Below are 18,101 nucleotides of genomic sequence, written 5' to 3'. Positions count from 1 at the left end.
TGATTGTTTGAGGCCATATAGAGATTTGCGAAGTCGACACACCATGTTGGCGGTTCCAGGTGATTCAAGTCCCGAAGGAATTTGCATATATACCTCTTCTTCTAACTCTCCATTTAGAAATGCATTCTTTATGTCTAGTTGGTGTAGGGGCCAATCTAGATTTGCTGCCAAAGATAGTAGAACCCGGACAGAATTGAGCTTCGCAACAGGTGCAAAAGTCTCCTCATAATCCACCCCATATGATTGTGTGAACCCCTTTGCAACCAACCGAGCTTTGTACCTGTTTATACTCCCATCAGCATTGTGTTTAATTGAAAATATCCACTTGCATCCTACTGCTTTCTTCCCTTCTGGTATAGCAGTAATCTCCCATGTGCCATTTCTTACGAGTGCTTGAACTTCTTCTGTTACAGCTGCTGCCCATTCAGGTTTCTGCAATGCTTCTTGAATATTATTTGGAATTTCTATGTTGTCAACAGTTGCTACAAAGGACCTGTAACTTTGTGATAGTTTTCCATAGGAGATATATTTTTCAATAGGGTGTTTAGTGCAAGTTCTAACCCCTTTTCTCATAGCAATAGGAATATCAATATCTATTGTATCAACATGTTCAGAGTTAGGAAGAATATTACCTGTGGGAACTTCATTTTCTAGAGTCTCGTTTGACTCATGGCCTTGCATTGGAGCTTTGCTTGACTCTACCTCCTTCCTTTTATAACAAAAACCCTTCCACTTGCCTGTTTTTGGATCACAATCCTGTTGAGATGTGGTTGAAACTATAATTGGTTCTGTTTCCGTCACAACTTTTGTTGTCCTTTCACTCGGCTGAATGTTTGAGGTTTGGTCTGGTAATTTTTCAGCTGGTTTAGGCATAGGTTCGGCTGATTGAGTGTTGCCGGTTTGGTTTGGTAAGATCTTGTCATGTTCGGTTAGTTCAAGAGGCAAAAGTTGGTATTCTAAATTTTCTATATGCTCCCCCTGAATACCAGTTTTGGTGTAATTGGGTTGATTTTCAAAGAAGGTTACATCCATAGTGTGGTAAAATTTTTTGGTATGGGGAGAGTAACACCTATATCCCTTTTGGTGAGGAGAGTAACCAAGAAAAATGCATTTGATGGATTTTGGGTCTAATTTGCTTCGGTGAGGGTTGAGGTTATGGACAAAAGTTGAGCATCCAAATATTTTTAATGGAATAGAGGAAAAGATTTTGCTGGTTGGAAATAGGTTTTGAAGTGTGGAGAGTGGGGTCTTAAAGTTAAGGATACGGGAGGGTGTTCGATTTATAAGGTGAGTTGCTGAAAGGACAGCTTCTCCCCAAAAGTGTTGTGGGACATTTGTGGCTAACATGATTGATCTAGTCACTTCCAAAAGGTGTCTATTCTTCCTTTCCGCGACTCCATTTTGTTGGGGAGTGTCCACACACGAGCTTTGGTGAACAATTCCAACCTTTTGAAGATAGGAATTTAGAGCAAGGTTGTAATACTCACGGCCATTGTCAGTTCTAAGTATCTGAATATTGCTTTGGAATTGTGTTTGTACCATCTTATGATAAATTTCAAATATTCTCCCTACTTCTGATTTTTCCTTCATTAGAAACACCCAGGTAACACGTGTGTGATCATCAATAAAGGTGACAAACCATCTCGAGCCTGTAATGTTGTGGACTCGTGATGGTCCCCATATATCACTATGGATTAATGAAAAAGGTTTTGAGGGTTTATAAGATTGGGGTGAGTAATGGTTTCGAGTATGTTTAGACAATTGGCAAATTTCACACTGAAAATGTTCCTTGTTTTTATTGAATAAAGAGGGAAATATTTTTTCCAAGTATATGAAATTTGGGTGGCCTAATCTATAGTGCCACATCATTACAGGATTATTATCACTTGAAACTGCAGCTGCAACATGACAATTATTCTTGAGTTTTTCTTCTGATTTTTCCACTTGAAGGAGGTAGAATCCAGCACACTCTTCAGCATTGCCAATCGTCTTCCCCGACTCCAAAGTCTGAAATTCACACAAGTTAGGGAAGAATTTAGTAACACATTTCAAATCTCTTGTAATCTTGCTAATAGACAGCAAGTTACAATCCAGTTTAGGCACATACAAAACAGAGTCAAGTGTAATATTTGGTGAAATGATAATTGATCCTTTACCCATGACCTTAGAATGTGTACCATCAGCTATTCGAACATTATAGTTATAGGGACATGGAGAATAACTACTAAACAAAGTAAAATCTCCAGTCATGTGATCTGAAGCCCCTGAGTCAACAATCCATGATTTTATTTCTTCCTTACTAGTGTTTAGAGCATGTAAGTAATTACCTCTTTGAGCCACTACAGCAGTACCACCTTTTTCTGCAATTAACATGGTTTGCTGAAGGAGTTTTTGAAGAGCCTCCATTTGTTCTTTGCTAAAAAGAGATGAGTTAGAGTATACCTCAGCTTCTTGATTGTTAAATGCTGTGTTACCTCTTCCCTCCTTGCCTTTGAAAATTTTGGTCTCTGAAGGTTTTCCATGTATGATCCAACATGTTTCCTTTGTGTGGCCTGGTCTCTTGCAGTGTTCACACCAGGGGCGGGTTTTCTTCTGTGGTGGCCGAGGCTGATTCCCTCTTGCTGCCATTGCAGAGCTCTCGCTGTACGGAACTGAGCTAGGTGTTCCCAACATGATTTTCTTCCTGCTTTCTTCCCTTCTCACTTCTGAAAAGGCTTCTCGAATTTTGAGAAGTGGTTTGGTTCCAAGGATCCTTCCACGAACTTCATCTAGGTCCTTGTTTAGCCCCAATAGGAACTTGTAAATCCTATCTTTTTCCACCAGCTCCTTATATTTCTTTTGATCTTCCGTACAACACCATGTAACCTCTTCATATATGTCGAGTTGCTGCCAGTGTTTGTTAAGTATATTAAAATACTCAGTAACAGAAGATTCTCCCTGTCGAAGGTCATGAAGAATGCTTTTAATCTCAAATATGACAGATGTATTGTCAACATTTGAGTATGTTTCCTTCACTGCATCCCATATCTCTTTTGCAGTGTCATAGAACATGAAATTTTCACCAATTTCGTTTGTCATGGTATTGAGCAGCCATGACATTACTTGGCTGTTCTCAAGTTTCCATTTCTGAAAGTTTTTGTCTCCTTTTTCGGGACATTTAGAATCCCCCGTTGTGTAGCCTTCCCTTCCTTTTCCTTCGAGGAAGATCTTGACTGACCTTACCCATTGGGTATAGTTTTGACCATTTAATTTATGGCCTGTGATGAGGTGAGTGAGCCCTTCGTGTGAACTGGTCGGAAATGATCCAGTCTCCACTTTGAGCGATTCATCAGATTTGGGATCCTCCATAGTTTGGCGGCGCTAGGTTAGGGATGGTTCAGATCGTGCTCTGATACCATGTAGAAATATATTGTATATTTCCTTATGTTTTATGAGAATTACATATGCTGTATTTATAGACTGCATAAGGCAGGATTTGAAAGAGAAATCTGACCTAAGAATCAGGGGAATTAATTTCCCATGAATGCTAATTCTAATTACAGAAAAGAAAAGGAAATAATAGCTAATTAATTACATTAATCATAATCCTTAATGATTTACATAATATTCAATAAAATACAGACTTTTTCGTAAAAAAAAGTGTGCATTTTAAATTTCAAAATTTGACATTAATATGTGCATAGCTATAGAAATCATTTTAATGGTTAAAAAATCAAACGAATGAAGTAATTATCTAAGGAATAATTTGGGGTACATGGTCTATTATAAAACTTCATCACATAGGGTCAACCAAAGAACTTCTATTCCTTCTGATAAATAAGTGTAATGTAAAAGAAACATATAAAATGAACCAAAATACAAAGTAACACGCTACCTCCTTTGAACAAATACATTGACATTTCTATCTCTGCTATCACCTCGGGATGAAATTTCACTTGCAGCATACAATAAGGAGTACACGGCAGCCTGAGAAAATTTATATGACATGTTTCTCAGTTCTTCATAAATTTGGCAAATTTTGAAACAGTGAAATAAGGTGAGACATGATCAACGTCATAGTAACAATTCTTGTAGCAAAGGCAATAAAGTAAACACTACCAAAATTCATTTATGATAAAGAATCGGCAATATATAATTTGCTACAATCTTTTCAAATAGTATTCATTTGAAAAAATTAGTTAACTCGTAAATCAAGTTTAGATTCTATATAGCCAAATCTGGTTAACTCACACTGGGAATCGTTTTTGTCAGACTCAATCTGACTTGAACACACTCACAATTCAGATAATGAGTCGGTGAGTCCAACTTAAGAGCTAAAAATGACTCAAAACATATGATTTAATTGTGTTTCATTTTTGTTCAAGACTGGCCATTGCCATATTTACTCTCTGAACTTCATTTTTTCCGGCTTTCAATCTCTTAATTTTGCCTATGGGCTCTCTCAAACTGCAATTGAACACTTGACAACCATAGCTCACCTGCAACAAACAATGCCGTTCCCTGCCGGAGAAACTTGCCTGAGTGCTCCAGTGGCCTTCTGCATTTGAACATCCAAAAGGTGCGTTCACACTTGGCCTGCCACTTGCTTGCACTCGACACCCTAAAGACTCCCTCACCCGTCTGTTTCATGCATTTTCCCCTCGTTCAAAACAAAAGCCACTAAAAGAGTTACCAGGATCACCATGGTTGTCAAGATCTCGTTCTAGATCTTAAATTTTTAAGATTTTACGATCTCACTCACCTCCAACGATCCCGATCTTAGTAGAACCACATGTTGTAGCAAATTTTGAAAAAAATCGTAAATTCATTGATTTTTTACGATTTTTTCCACTTTCGGCCATGATTGGCCGTTTTCCGGCCACCACCTTTAAAATGTGAGAAGGATGACAAGATGCAGAGACACAAGAATTACGGTTTGGCGAGGATGAATGTGTGCCTTTTTGAAATGATGAAGTTTTAGTTTAGGGTTTAGAGTATAAACATCTCACTTGTAGAGTTTGTTTTAACTAGTTAACTTCTGATAGTCCTAGTAATTGACCAAATATGTCCCTAACGTCTAACAAATGTTCCATGTCGTAGTAATAAAGTATAAAAACTCAATTATAGATTTCTAAAGAATATGAAAAAGAGTCATTTTCTCACGGATTCAGTCGCCTACTAACATATATCATGTAAAAATACTTTAAATTATACTATTAATTATTTTTTTCATTTTAGTAGGATCTTACAATTTTTGTTGCGATCTTATGTTTTATGATATTGTTACTGTTGATATTTGTAAATACACAGTGTTAGAATATTTGTATATAGAATAGTTCCGCATCGACTAGTGTTAGAATATTTGTATATAGAATAGTCCCGCATCGACTATATCATGTAATTAGTTGTAATCTCTCTATATATAATAAAGTCTCTGTAGTGCTTTTAAAACACACGGTTTAACCTAAATGTCTCTTAGTCTCTCCTAATTCAATATGGTATCTAGAGCCTACTAAGAGACAACTTTTTGCCGTGCTTTACCCGGTTGACCCACTGTCTTCCGGTGATAATTTTTTTTCTTTTTCTCAAATCGTGTCATCACTCCGGTTTGCCTCTAACTTCTCCGGTTTGCCTTTAACTTCTCAAAATTCTCAGGTACAACCACCTTGCCGCCCGATCCGGCCGTTTTTCCCAACCGCCCCACACGGCTCCCTCCATCGCTCACAGGTCTGGTCTCCACAGCCCCGATTTTGTTTCTTTAAGTCATGGGAGATGTTGATTCCATCTCGTTTACTAAAGTTCTGCTTATCCCATGTGAAAAACTAACTGGATCAGCCAACTACAACGTATGGGCTCGTGCTGTCGATATGTGGTTTCACGGTCAGGGATATGAAGATCACCTAACCACAAAATTGGTTGATGTTGCCGCCGCAAAACTCGCTAAATGGAAGAAAACGGATGCCTCTCTCTGTACTGTGTTATGGTTTTCCATCGCACCCAACCTCCAAGCGCAGTATCAAGCCTTCTCCACTTGCAATGAGGTTTGGGAAAAGGCTAAGAAAGTCTTCTCCAACGACGTTCATTGTCTATACAGCGTCATCCTCAAACTCGACACACTGAAGTTGCAAAATATGGATATGCAAGCCTATCTGAGTAAGCTTGATGCCTTGAAAGCAAGTTTCGAAACTCTCATGCCTTATGCAAAAGATGCAACAACTCATTCCGAACAACAGTAAATTTTTCATGGTCATGGCACTTAAGGGACTACCACCAGAACTCGATGCAGTTAGTGAACAATTGTTGCGCTTGGCTACACCTCATGCATTTGGTCCGGTTTCCCCTCCATCTATTGTTGCTCCGACACCAGGTGACACTGTTGCCCTTGCATCTCTTGGCAACAATCAGAATCGCCTTCGAGGAGGGTCATCCAACTCCAAACCTCGTCCCAAGTGTGACCATTGTAACCAGCTTGGACATACTATCGACCGTTGCTGGAAGTTACATGGCAGACCTCCACGCCAGGTAAATGCAGCTCAAATTGATAATCCAGATACTATGCAAACTTTACCTTCTCTTCAGAGCCCTACGCCAAGCTACGAGGATTTTCTCAAGTGGTGTCAGAATAATCAGACCTCTGGTTCCACAGCTTCGGTTGCACACCCTGGTAATTCATCTGTTTGCTTCTCTCAATCATCTCCTATTGGTCCTTGGGTCCTCGATTATGGTGCGTCTGATCATGTTACCGGTAACAAAGGTATTTTTTCTTCCCTCTCTACCTTTGGTTTCTTACCGAGTATAACTTCCGCAAATGGTTCTCAAACCCGATCCCAAGGGATTGGTACTGTTCAATTTTACCATCTCTCTCTGTGACTTCTGTCCTATATGTACCTAATTGCCCATTTAATTTACTGTCAGTCAGTCGTTTAACTCGTTCTCTAAATTGTTCTATCACCTTTACTAATAGTAATGTTACTCTGCAGGATCGGAGTTCGGGACAGACGATTGGCGTCGGATGTGAGTCTCAAGGCCTCTACTACTTCTCTATGTCATCTACCACATGCTCCACCACAGATTCTCCACTCATGATACATGCACAGTTAGGTCATCCAGGTCTTCCCAAGCTACAAAAGTTGGTGCCTAGTCTATCTAAATTGTCCACTTTACATTGTGAGTCTTGTCAGTTAGGGAAACATACTCGCGTACCGTGTCGACTTTTGAGTCTAGATATTTTGTAACTTTTATTGATGATTTTTCACGTTGCACATGGCTATTTTTAATGAAGAACAGATCTGAATTGTTTTCTATTTTTGAACAATTTTATCGAGAAATAAGAACCCAATTTGGTTTGTCTATTCGTACCTTAAGAAGTGATAATGCACGTGAATATTTATCCCAACAGTTTCAAACTTTTATGTCATCCAATGGTATTCTGCACCAAACATCTTGCCCTCATACACCCCAACAAAACGGGGTAGCCGAACGCAAAAATCGGCATCTTGTAGAAACCACTCGGACCCTACTAATCCATGGTAATGTTCCTCTCCGTTTTTGGGGGGATGCGGTGCTCACAGCATGTTACCTCATAAATCGCATGCCCTCATCTGTCCTTAATAATAAAATCCCTCATTCAATCCTGTTTCCAAATTCTCCTCTCCACCCAATTTCTCCTCGAGTATTCGGGTCAACGTGTTTTGTACACAATCTCTCCCCTGGTCTTGATAAACTAGCAGCTCGATCACTAAAGTGTGTCTTTCTTGGTTATCATCGTTCCCAAAAGGGTTATCGTTGTTATTCTCATACTCTACAACGATACCTCATATCGGCCGACGTTACCTTCTTTGAGTCTGTTCCATATTTCGGGTCCAACCCAGTATCTCCGGAACCTCTTCAAGAAAGTACTTCCACACCTTTTCCGACAGTTATTAATGTCCCGCCTACCATTATCCCCCACCAGTCTATGGCTCCTGACCCCCCTACTTCTCGACCACTTCAAACATATCAGCGTCGTCGCCCAACGTCTGTCGTCCCCGTCCCTGAGGTCATACCTGTCCCTGAGGTCATTGCAGACTCTCCTCCGACGTCTCCACCATCACCGGATCCGATCCTGCAACCTGAGTCCGATCTTCCGATTGCCCTTCGAAAAGGTATACGTCAAACACGAAATCCTTCTCCACATTATATTGATTTATGTTATCATCGTCTTTCCCCTTTGCAGTATACTTGTTTGTCTTCTTTGTCTTCTGTTTCTATTCCTAAAACTCCAGGTGAAGCATTATCTCACCCTGAGTGGAGGCAAGCAATGATTGATGAAATGTGTGCTCTTCAACGCAGTGGTACCTGGGAACTGGTTCCTCTACCCCCTGGGAAATCTTTAGTGGGTTGTCGTTGGCTTTATACAGTGAAGGTTGGTCCAAATGGTAAGATTGATCGATTTAAAGCTCGCTTGGTCGCCAAAGGATACACTCAGATTTTTAGATTGGATTATAGTGATACCTTCTCGCCTGTAGCCAAGATGGCATCTGTTAGACTTCTTCTAGCCATTGCAGCCATTCGGCATTGGCCTCTTCATCAACTTGACATCAAAAATGTTTTTTTACATGGTGATCTTGAAGAGGAAGTATATATGGAGCAACCACCTGGATTTGTTGCTCAGGAGGAGTCATTGAATATGGTGTGTAGGTTACACAGGTCTCTTTATGGTCTTAAGCAATCTCCGAGAGCTTGGTTCGGCAGATTCAGCGCTGTAGTCCAACAGTTTGGTATGGTCCGTAGTGAAGCTGACCATTCTGTTTTTTATCGTCACTCAGCCCAAGGGTGTATTTATTTTATTGTGTACGTAGATGATATTGTCATAACTGGTAGTAATCAGCAGGGTATACTCCAGTTAAAACAACATCTCTCGAATCAATTTCAGACAAAAGACCTTGGTAAACTCCGCTATTTCTTGGGTATTGAGGTAGCCCAATCTAAAGATGATTTGGTGATTTCTCAGCGGAAATATGCTATGGATATTTTGGAAGAAACAGGTTTGTTGAATGTCAAACCAGCTGATACTCCTATGGATCCAAGTGTCAAACTATTACCCAATCAGGGGGAGCCTCTATCTGACTCAGGAAGGTATAGGAGATTGGTTGGAAAGTTGAATTATCTCACAGTCACACGTCCAGACATTTCTTTTGCGGTTAGTGTGGTAAGTCAGTTCTTAAATTCCCCTTGGTAGGAACACATGGATGTTGTTATCCGGATTCTGAGATACATCAAATGTGCTCCAGGAAAAGGTTTAGTGTATGAAGATAAAGGACATACTCAGATAATTGGATACTCTGATGTTGATTGGGCAGGGTCACCCACTGATAGACGATCCACCTCTGGGTATTGTGTACTTGTTGGAGGAAACCTTATATCCTGGAAAAGTAAGAAACAAAACGTAGTTGCAAGATCAAGCGCCGAGGCAGAGTATAGGGCCATGGCAATGGCAACATGTGAACTTATTTGGTTAAAGCAGTTGCTCAAGGAACTTCAAATTGAAGAAGCAAGACCAATGACACTTATTTGTGATAATCAAGTTGCATTGCACATTGCTTCAAATCCAGTCTTCCATGAGAGGACCAAACATATTGAGATAGACTGTGACTATGTTAGAGAAAAGATCGAGTCAGGTGACATCGTCACAAGCTTTGTCAATTCTAATGATCAATTGACAGACGTGTTTACAAAATCTCTGAGAAGTCCCCGAACTAATTATATATGTAACAAGCTTGGTGCATTTGACTTATATGCTCAAGCTTGAGGGGGAGTGTTGATATTTGTAAATACATAGTGTTAGAATATTTGTGTATATAGAATAGTCTCACATCGACTATATCATGTAATTAGTTGTAATCTCTCTATATATAATAAAGTCTCCGTAGTGCTTTTAAAACACACGGTTTAACCTAAATGTCTCTTAGTCTCTCCTAATTCAATAGTTACCCCCCCTCTCGATCTTACAAAATAATTGGGTAGGATCTTCCAATCTTAACTGTGATTTTATATTTTACGATCTTGCTATTCTCTCCCGGTCTTATGTAAGATCTTGATTTTGACAAAGTATCATAGTTCTGTCATTGTCCACAGCTACGCAGCATAGCACACTGCACGTGCACATCCAGTGTTCTCCGCCATTATTTTGTCATCTTCCATTGTGCTGTGCTTCTGCTTCCTCTGATGGTTGCTCTGAGTTTTTACTTCCTCTGTTTAAATCCTTCCTTTCACTCATAACTTTTTTCCATCAGGGTTCTGCTTGTTATCAGCTGATATACTGATATTAATGTTGATATTTGTAAATATAGTGTTAAGAATATTTGTATATCGAATAGTCCCCCATCGACTATATCATGTAATTCGTTGTAATTTCTCTATATATAATAAAATCTCCGTAGTGCTTTCAAAATACACAGTTTATTCAAATGTCTCTTAGTCTCTTGTATTTCAACATGGTATCAGAGCCTGCTAAGAGGCAATTATTTCTTCGTCGTCCTTTACCCGGTTGACCCACTGTCTTCCGGTGAATTTTTTATTTTTTTTTGCAAACCGTGTCATCACTCCGGTTTGCCTCTCACTTTTCAAAATTCTCTGATAACCTATCAGCAGAAGTGCCTCTTCCGATCCAGCCGTTCCCCACTTTTCACCGGCAGAAACCTCCGTACGTGACAGCACGTCCGACAGTCGATCCCGACACTTTTCCCACCGCTCCCCTCTCCATAGGACAACTGTTTCAGATCCGATACTCATGGCTACTCCACATAATTTTACATCAAACTACGATGATTTCCTCAGGTGGTATCAGAATTATCAGAACTTAGATTCTACTGCTTCGGTAGCACACACGGGTAATTCATCTGCTTGTCTCTCTCAATCATCTTCTCTTGGACCTTGGGTCCTCGATTCTGGTGCATCTGATCATGTTACTGGTAAAAATCTTTTCTCTTCCCTCTCTACATTCGGTTTCTTACCGACTATAACTTTTGTCAATGATTCTCAAACCCGATCCGAAGGGATTGGTACTGTTCAAATTCTACCTTCTCTCTCTGTTACTTTTGTCCTCTACGTACCTAATTGTCCATTTAATTTACTTTCAGTCAGTCGTTTAACTCGTTCTCTTGATTGTAGTGTCACCTTCACTAACAATAATGTTACCCTGCAGAATCGGAGTTCGGGACGAACGATTGGTGTCGGATGTGGGTCTCAAGGCCTTTATTACCTCTCAGTGTCATCTCAGACATGCTCAGCCATGCTCAGTTAGGTCATCCCTGTCTTTTCAAACTACATAAGTTGGTGTCAAATTTATCGAAGGTATCTATTTTATATTGTGAGTCGTGTCAGTTAGGGAAACACACTCGTGGTCAGTTTCCCAATCGAGTCAATAAATGAGTTTCGCCTCCTTTTGTTTTAGTTCACACCGATGTTCGTGGTCCCTCGCGTACTGTCTCTACTCTTGAGTCTAGGTATTTTGTCACCTTTATTGATGATTTTTCACGTTGCACATGGTTATTTTTAATGAAGAATAGGTCTGAATTATTTTCTATTTTTGAACAATTCTATCAAGAAATTAGAACTTAATTCGGTGTGTCTATCCGTATCTTAAGAAGTGACAATGCCCGTGAATATTTATCCCAACAATTTCAGAATTTTATGTCACGCAATGGTATTCTCCATCAAACATCTTGCCCTCACACACCTCAACAAAACGGGTAGCCGAACGCAAAAATCGGCATCTTGTAGAAACCACTCGAACCCTACTTTTCCATGGTAATGTTCCACTTCGATTTTGGGGGGATGTTGTGCTAACGGCATGTTACCTTATAAATCGCATGTCCTCATCTATCCTTAACAATAAAATCCCTTATTCAATCCTTTTTCCCAATTCCCCACTTCACCCAATTCCTCCCCGAGTCTTCGAGTCCACATGTTTTGTACACAATCTCTCTCCTGGTCGTGATAAACTATCAACTCGATCACTAAAATGTGTCTTTCTTGGTTATCATCGATCCCAAAAAGATTATTGTTGTTATTCACATACTCTACAACGATACTTAGTATGAGCCGATGTTACCTTCTTTGAGTCGGCTCCATATTTCGAGTCCAGTCACGTAACTCTAGAACCCATTCAAGAAAGTACTCTCACACCTTTTCCAGCAGTTATTAATGTCCCGCCTACCGTTATCTCCCATCAGTCTAGGGCTCCTGACCCCCCCCCCCCAACTTGTCAACCACTTCAAACATAGCAGCGTCGTCACCCAACGCCTGTCGTCCCTGTCCCTGAGGTCGTTCCTGTCCCTGAGGTCATACCTGTCCACGAGGTCATTGCAGACTCTCCTCCGACGCCTCCGCCATCACCGGATCTGATCCTGCAACCTGAGTCTGATCTTCCGATTGCTCTTCGAAAAGGTATACATCAAACACGAAATCCTTCTCCACATTATATTGATTTATGTTATCATCGTCTTTCCCCTTTGCAGTATACTTGTTTGTCTTCTGTTTCTATTCCTAAAACTCCAGGTGAAGCATTATCTCACCCTGAGTGGCGGCAAGCAATGATTGATGAAATGTGTGCTCTTCAAAGCAGTGGTACCTGGGAACTGGTTCCTCTACCCCATGGAAAATCTTTAGTAGGTTATCGTTGGCTTTATACAGTGAAAGTTGGTCCAGATGGTAAGATTGATTGATTTAAAGCTCGCTTGGTGGCCAAAGGATACACTCAAATTTTTGGATTGGATTATAGTGATACCTTCTCGCCTGTAGCCAAGATGGCGTCGGTTAGACTTCTTCTAGCCATTGCAGCCATTCGACATTGGTCTCTTCATCAACTTGACATCAAAAATATTTTTTTACATGGTGATCTTGAAGAGGAAGTATATATGGAGCAACCACCTGGATTTGTTGTTCAGGGGGAGTCATCGAATATGGTGTGTAGGTTACACAGGTCTCTTTATGGTCTTGAGCAATCTCCGAGAGCTTGGTTCGGTAGATTCAGCATTGTAGTACAACAGTTTTGTATGGTCCGTAGTGAAGCTGGCAATTCTATTTTTTATCGTCATTTAGCCCAAGGGTGTATTTATCTTATTGTGTATGTAGATTACATTGTCATGACTGGTAGTGATCAGCAGGGTATACTCCAGATAAAGCAACGTCTCTCGAATCAATTTCAGACAAAAGATCTTGGTAAACTTCGTTATTTCTTGGGTATTGAGGTAGCCCAATCTAAAGATGGTTTGGTGATTTCTCAGCGGAAATATGCTATGGATATTTTGGAAGAAACAGGTTTGTTAAATGCTAAACCAGCTGATACTCCTATGGATCCAAGTGTCAAACTACTATCCAATCAAGGGGAGCCTCTATCTGACTCAGGAAGGTATAGAAGATTGGTTGGAAAGTTGAATTATCTCACACACTCGTCCAGACATTTCTTTTGCAGTTAGTGTGGTAAGTCAGTTCTTAACTCCCCTTGTCAAGAACACATGGATGTTGTTATCCGGATTCTGAGATACATCAAATGTGCTCCAGGAAAAGGTCTAGTGTATGAAAATAAAGGACATACTCAGATAGTTGGATACTCCGATGCTGATTGGACAGGGTCACCCATTGATAGACGATCCACCTCTGGGTATTGCGTACTTGTTGGAGGAAACCTTATATCCTGGAAAAGTAAGAAACAAAACGTAGTTGCAAGATCAAGCGTCGAGGCAGAGTATAGGACCATGGCAATGGCAACATGTGAACTTATTTGGTTAAAACAGTTGCTCAAGGAACTTCGAATTGAAGAAGCAAGACCAATGACACTTATTTGTGATAATCAAGCTGCATTGCACATTGCTTCAAATCCAGTCTTCCATGAGAGGACTAAACACATTGAGATAGACTGTCACTTTGTCAGAGAGAAAATCGAATCAGATGACATCGTCACAAACTTTGTCAACTCTAATGATCAATTGGCAGACGTGTTTACAAAATCTCTGCGAAGCCCTAGAACTAATTATATATGTAACAAGCTTGGTGCATTTGACTTATATGCTCAAGCTTGAGGGGGAGTGTTGATATTTGTAAATCTAGTGTTAAGAATATTTGTATATCGAATAGTCCCAGATCGACTATATCATGTAATTAGTTGTAATCTCTCTATATATAATAAAGTTTCCATAGTACTTTCAAAATACACGGTTTATTCAAATGTCTCTTAGTCTCTTGTATTTCAACAATTAGTTTACTACTTTACTTGATTATGGACTTGGAATGTTGAATTACTATTCTACTAATGGTATTATATTAATTTTTACATCACATTTAACAGTTCTTTTTAATATCATTTTTTTATTAGGTAAATTTTTACAAGTTTGTCAGTCAATTCTAAGTGCTGATTTTATGGAAGCTCCAAGAATTTACTTAGACTCTTGAGCTTGACAACCTTGGATATTATTAATCTTATGGGAGCTAAGTGGTTTCAATATTGAAAGTATATTCTAGCAAGAAGAAGGATTAATGGGTTGGGGTAGATTTTTGCAACCAGTTATACCATTCTACGTTGACTCTTAGGTGAGAACCTTTACATACTATTATACAAGGGAGTGACTCAAGTGAGGGTCATGGGACATTGTACGAGAACTATACTTCAGTTGTAATTGCGAAGCCTTCCCTTGGCCAAGCAATAAACTCTGATTCCTTTGATTCTTACCTTTCAATTCATTTTTCTCTTCTCTTTTGATTCTTAACAACACTTTAATTACAAAGAAAAGTCATTTAGAAATTTAGCAAAGTAGCTGAAGCCAAATGACCCTAGTCCTATATCTACAATTATGCAATACACTAACTTATCCGAAGCCGGAGATTTAGCTTCCTGCTAGTCAATAGTAATGGGTCTTTGAAGAACCATAGCGCAATATCATTAGTACACATTTAAATTGGTTAAAGGAAACAGCATGCCATAACAATGGCTGTCTGTCAAAGTTTCATATTCACAAATGCATATCATACTTTGAAGATGGTATGAATCAAACAGTAGTAACACTGTCTAATAAATGAAGTCCTGATGATACCTGACATGACAATGCCTTCACCCATGCAGTTTGGTCTAACCCAAGCCAAGCTGTTGAAAACCAGGATACACGTGAGTACGACTTATGCTCTTTAATTGCTAGCTCAAAAACTCTGGCTGCATCATTTAAAGCTTGAACAAGTCCATCATAAAAATTTTCATCTTCAAGTGAACTGTCCAGTTTGACCCTCATTTTTTCAAGGTTAGCATTGGTGTCAGCTTGTGGACTCCCATTGACCGCCATACCATCATCAGAGGTGGCAAATGGGAACAAGTGTAAACTTCTTCCAGTCTTAGAAAATGTTAAAAAGTATTTTTTACAGCCCAGGGAGCCATGACCATTGCTCAATGATAGCAAATCATGTTGTATCAGGCATCCCTTTCTTGTCCTGCCCCATTTACTAACTAGTAGACAATGCAAGTCCGACACTTTCCTCCCTACACAATAGGAACCATTTGAAAGCCGGCAATTCGAGGAACTGAAAAATGAATTGCAGTTAGAAACAGCACACACACATATACACCCAGAGATCCATACACAAAAATTTAGCTCAGAGGAATGCAGTAGTCACAATGAAAAAATAAATACACCAAATACAGCTATACTATAACCTATACAGTGTTGTTAATCACAGATTATAGAAAGTTGCGGGTTGTTCAAATTCTACTACACTAAAGCACAATTATAAGTTATAACCACTATTTTACAACACTTTGTACTAAATAAATCGCGTATCACATAACAACAGTGGTTTGCTTAAACTCTGGTACTCTATGGTGCTGTTATAGCCACTATTTAACATAGCACTGAATCTATATTAGTAAAGATTATATAATGACTTTTACAAGCTTCCTTTTTTTTAACAAAGCTTCTGCAATCTAATTAGTTTCAAAAAATAACTTTCTTTCAAACATATAAACCCGACAATACATCACAGTCATATAGTTACTACCTGAAGTACTTGCAAGAAAACAATGCATCATAACTTTTTTTTAAAGCTCGACCGACTAATCCAAGGGGACCAATTCCACCGTCCAACTGCACAGCCCCATTTAAAGTCTGGACTGGCCCAATACATGAATTGTTAACACCTAGCAGAATTTGAACCTGAGACATGTGAGACCTGATAGGAGCACACTCTCACTACCCAAGCCTTCACCAATAGGCTAATCCTGGGGTTAATGCATGATAACTATCATAAACTATTCTTCACAAATTGTCTAGTATAAACCTAGATAATCCCACAGTAAAAGACAAGAGTATTGCAAAAAATAGAAAATCAGTAAACAAAACGGAAACGTAAGAGTTCAAGGATTAGAGTTTCAGTTAGGAATTTCGTCAAACAATTCATGTGCAAGGTACAAACCAAACAAACAAACAATCAGGAAACTAAAACCTAGCCTTCTGGTTATCACTGATTCAGCGAAGAGGGACCAATGGATTACCTTAACGAAAGAAAATTGTTGGTGCTATGCGATTTAACAGCCATGTAACGGTGGAAGAATTTGGAGAGAAAATTGAGCTTGCGTCACTAGAGATAGAAATTGAACATGGAAGAAGAAAAGAGTGAAATAGAGGAAGTGGTTGCGTGGTGTAAAACAGACACCGAAAGAGAGAATTAAGGAAGGAAATGATGACGTAGCATGAGGTAGGTGCTTTATCTGAATATACGTGGAGAACTCACAAATCAATCATATACAACACCACCAACTAGTGTGTTTTTTGCGGCGACATACGATGTTTTGTGGTTTGTGCTTTCTAAACACGACCGGGTCCAATTTTTTTGAAATTTTTATTCTATTTATTTGTTTTTAAATTTTAATATAATATTAAGTTTTTTTTAGAGTAAATAAGCAATATCCTTTATCGATTTTTTTATTAATGAAAAAAAAATACAAGTGGACTTAAACTCTTAGAAATTGAAATTTTCAATGAGTCTATTAAGCATATATTAACTAATGGAGAGAAAAAAAATCAATTTCTGAACAAGTGAGACTCTTAATTTAACAAATCAATCAGCACTAGCATATCTTTTGTGTAAGGTGTGAACAAGGACAAACTTTCACTCTTTATGAATAAGAGATTTGATATAATCCACTAGAGACTTATAAGGATGAATAGAAGATGTATCCTCTTGAATAAACTTCATAGTCGTTTGAGAATCAAACTCAAAAATCACATTTCTGAAACCATGATTCCAAGAAATATCAAGACCATGAGAAATTGCTTGAAATTCAGCATTAATATTAGAGGTGAAATCACAACTTCCTACAAAAGTTGTGATTCAACCTCTAGAAGAGTTTCTCAAAAGACCACCAAAGGCTGATGGCCTTGGATTACCAATGGAACTACTATCTTCATTGACCTTTATCACATTCTTTAGGGGGGGTGCCAAAACAAAAGTCTAATGTTTGATATCTTATTAGAACCGTCAAAAACCTGCTTGTTAGAGTGTAAAAGAGTAGTTATTTTGGCTAAGAGTATTTTAGATAGGGCAATTGATGTCTTTAAAGGATTCTTCATTACAAGATTTCCAAATTATCCAACAATAAATAAGAAACAAAGGGTCATAATTGGAGACCATAATAATTTTCATTCAATTTTATATATATATATATATATATATATATATATATATATATATATATATATATATATATATATATATATATATCATCCTCATAAAAATGAATGTGAGATGGAAAATTAAAATTGTTCCAAACTTGCATGACCTTAGGGCAATCTCTAAAAGTGTGTAAGATAGTTTCATTAGATGCATCGCTTTTATAACAAGAGGTGTATGTTGACATGAGATGAGTAACTCGTGTATAGTTGGTAGGTAACTTCCCATGCATAATGGCCCAAACAAAATGACAAATATTTTCAAGTAATTTGAGGTTCCAAATCCAAGACCAAGTCATTGTTTGAATATCAGGTGGATTAGACACTAAAGTTAACCAAGAATAATCTGATTTGGTAGAATAAGAACCTGATACTAAAGGTTCCCAAATAAGAATAACATTTGAGTCGTCATTAGTAAAGACATTAGTC

General features: G+C 38.7%; 1 protein-coding gene across 1 annotated transcript in view; it reads right to left on the bottom strand.

The window, feature by feature from the left end:
• LOC127097619 (uncharacterized) overlaps nucleotides 1-16,798 on the bottom strand; it is a 38,892-nt gene extending 22,094 nt beyond the window's left edge. The window contains exons 1-3 of the mRNA XM_051036120.1: nucleotides 16,496-16,798; nucleotides 15,051-15,528; nucleotides 3,875-3,966 (exon numbers count right to left, since the gene is read on the bottom strand). Of these exons, the coding sequence (XP_050892077.1) occupies nucleotides 3,875-3,966; nucleotides 15,051-15,528; nucleotides 16,496-16,539 (614 nt within the window). The 5' untranslated portion in view covers nucleotides 16,540-16,798. The remainder of the gene's footprint in view (nucleotides 1-3,874; nucleotides 3,967-15,050; nucleotides 15,529-16,495) is intronic.
• Between the last annotated feature and the right edge of the window lie 1,303 nt (nucleotides 16,799-18,101).

Source organism: Lathyrus oleraceus, chromosome 6 (assembly GCF_024323335.1).
Source record: "Lathyrus oleraceus cultivar Zhongwan6 chromosome 6, CAAS_Psat_ZW6_1.0, whole genome shotgun sequence".
NCBI lineage: Eukaryota > Viridiplantae > Streptophyta > Magnoliopsida > Fabales > Fabaceae > Lathyrus > Lathyrus oleraceus.
Note: the sequence above shows the minus strand (reverse complement) of the source record. Positions and strands in the feature narration are given on the sequence as shown.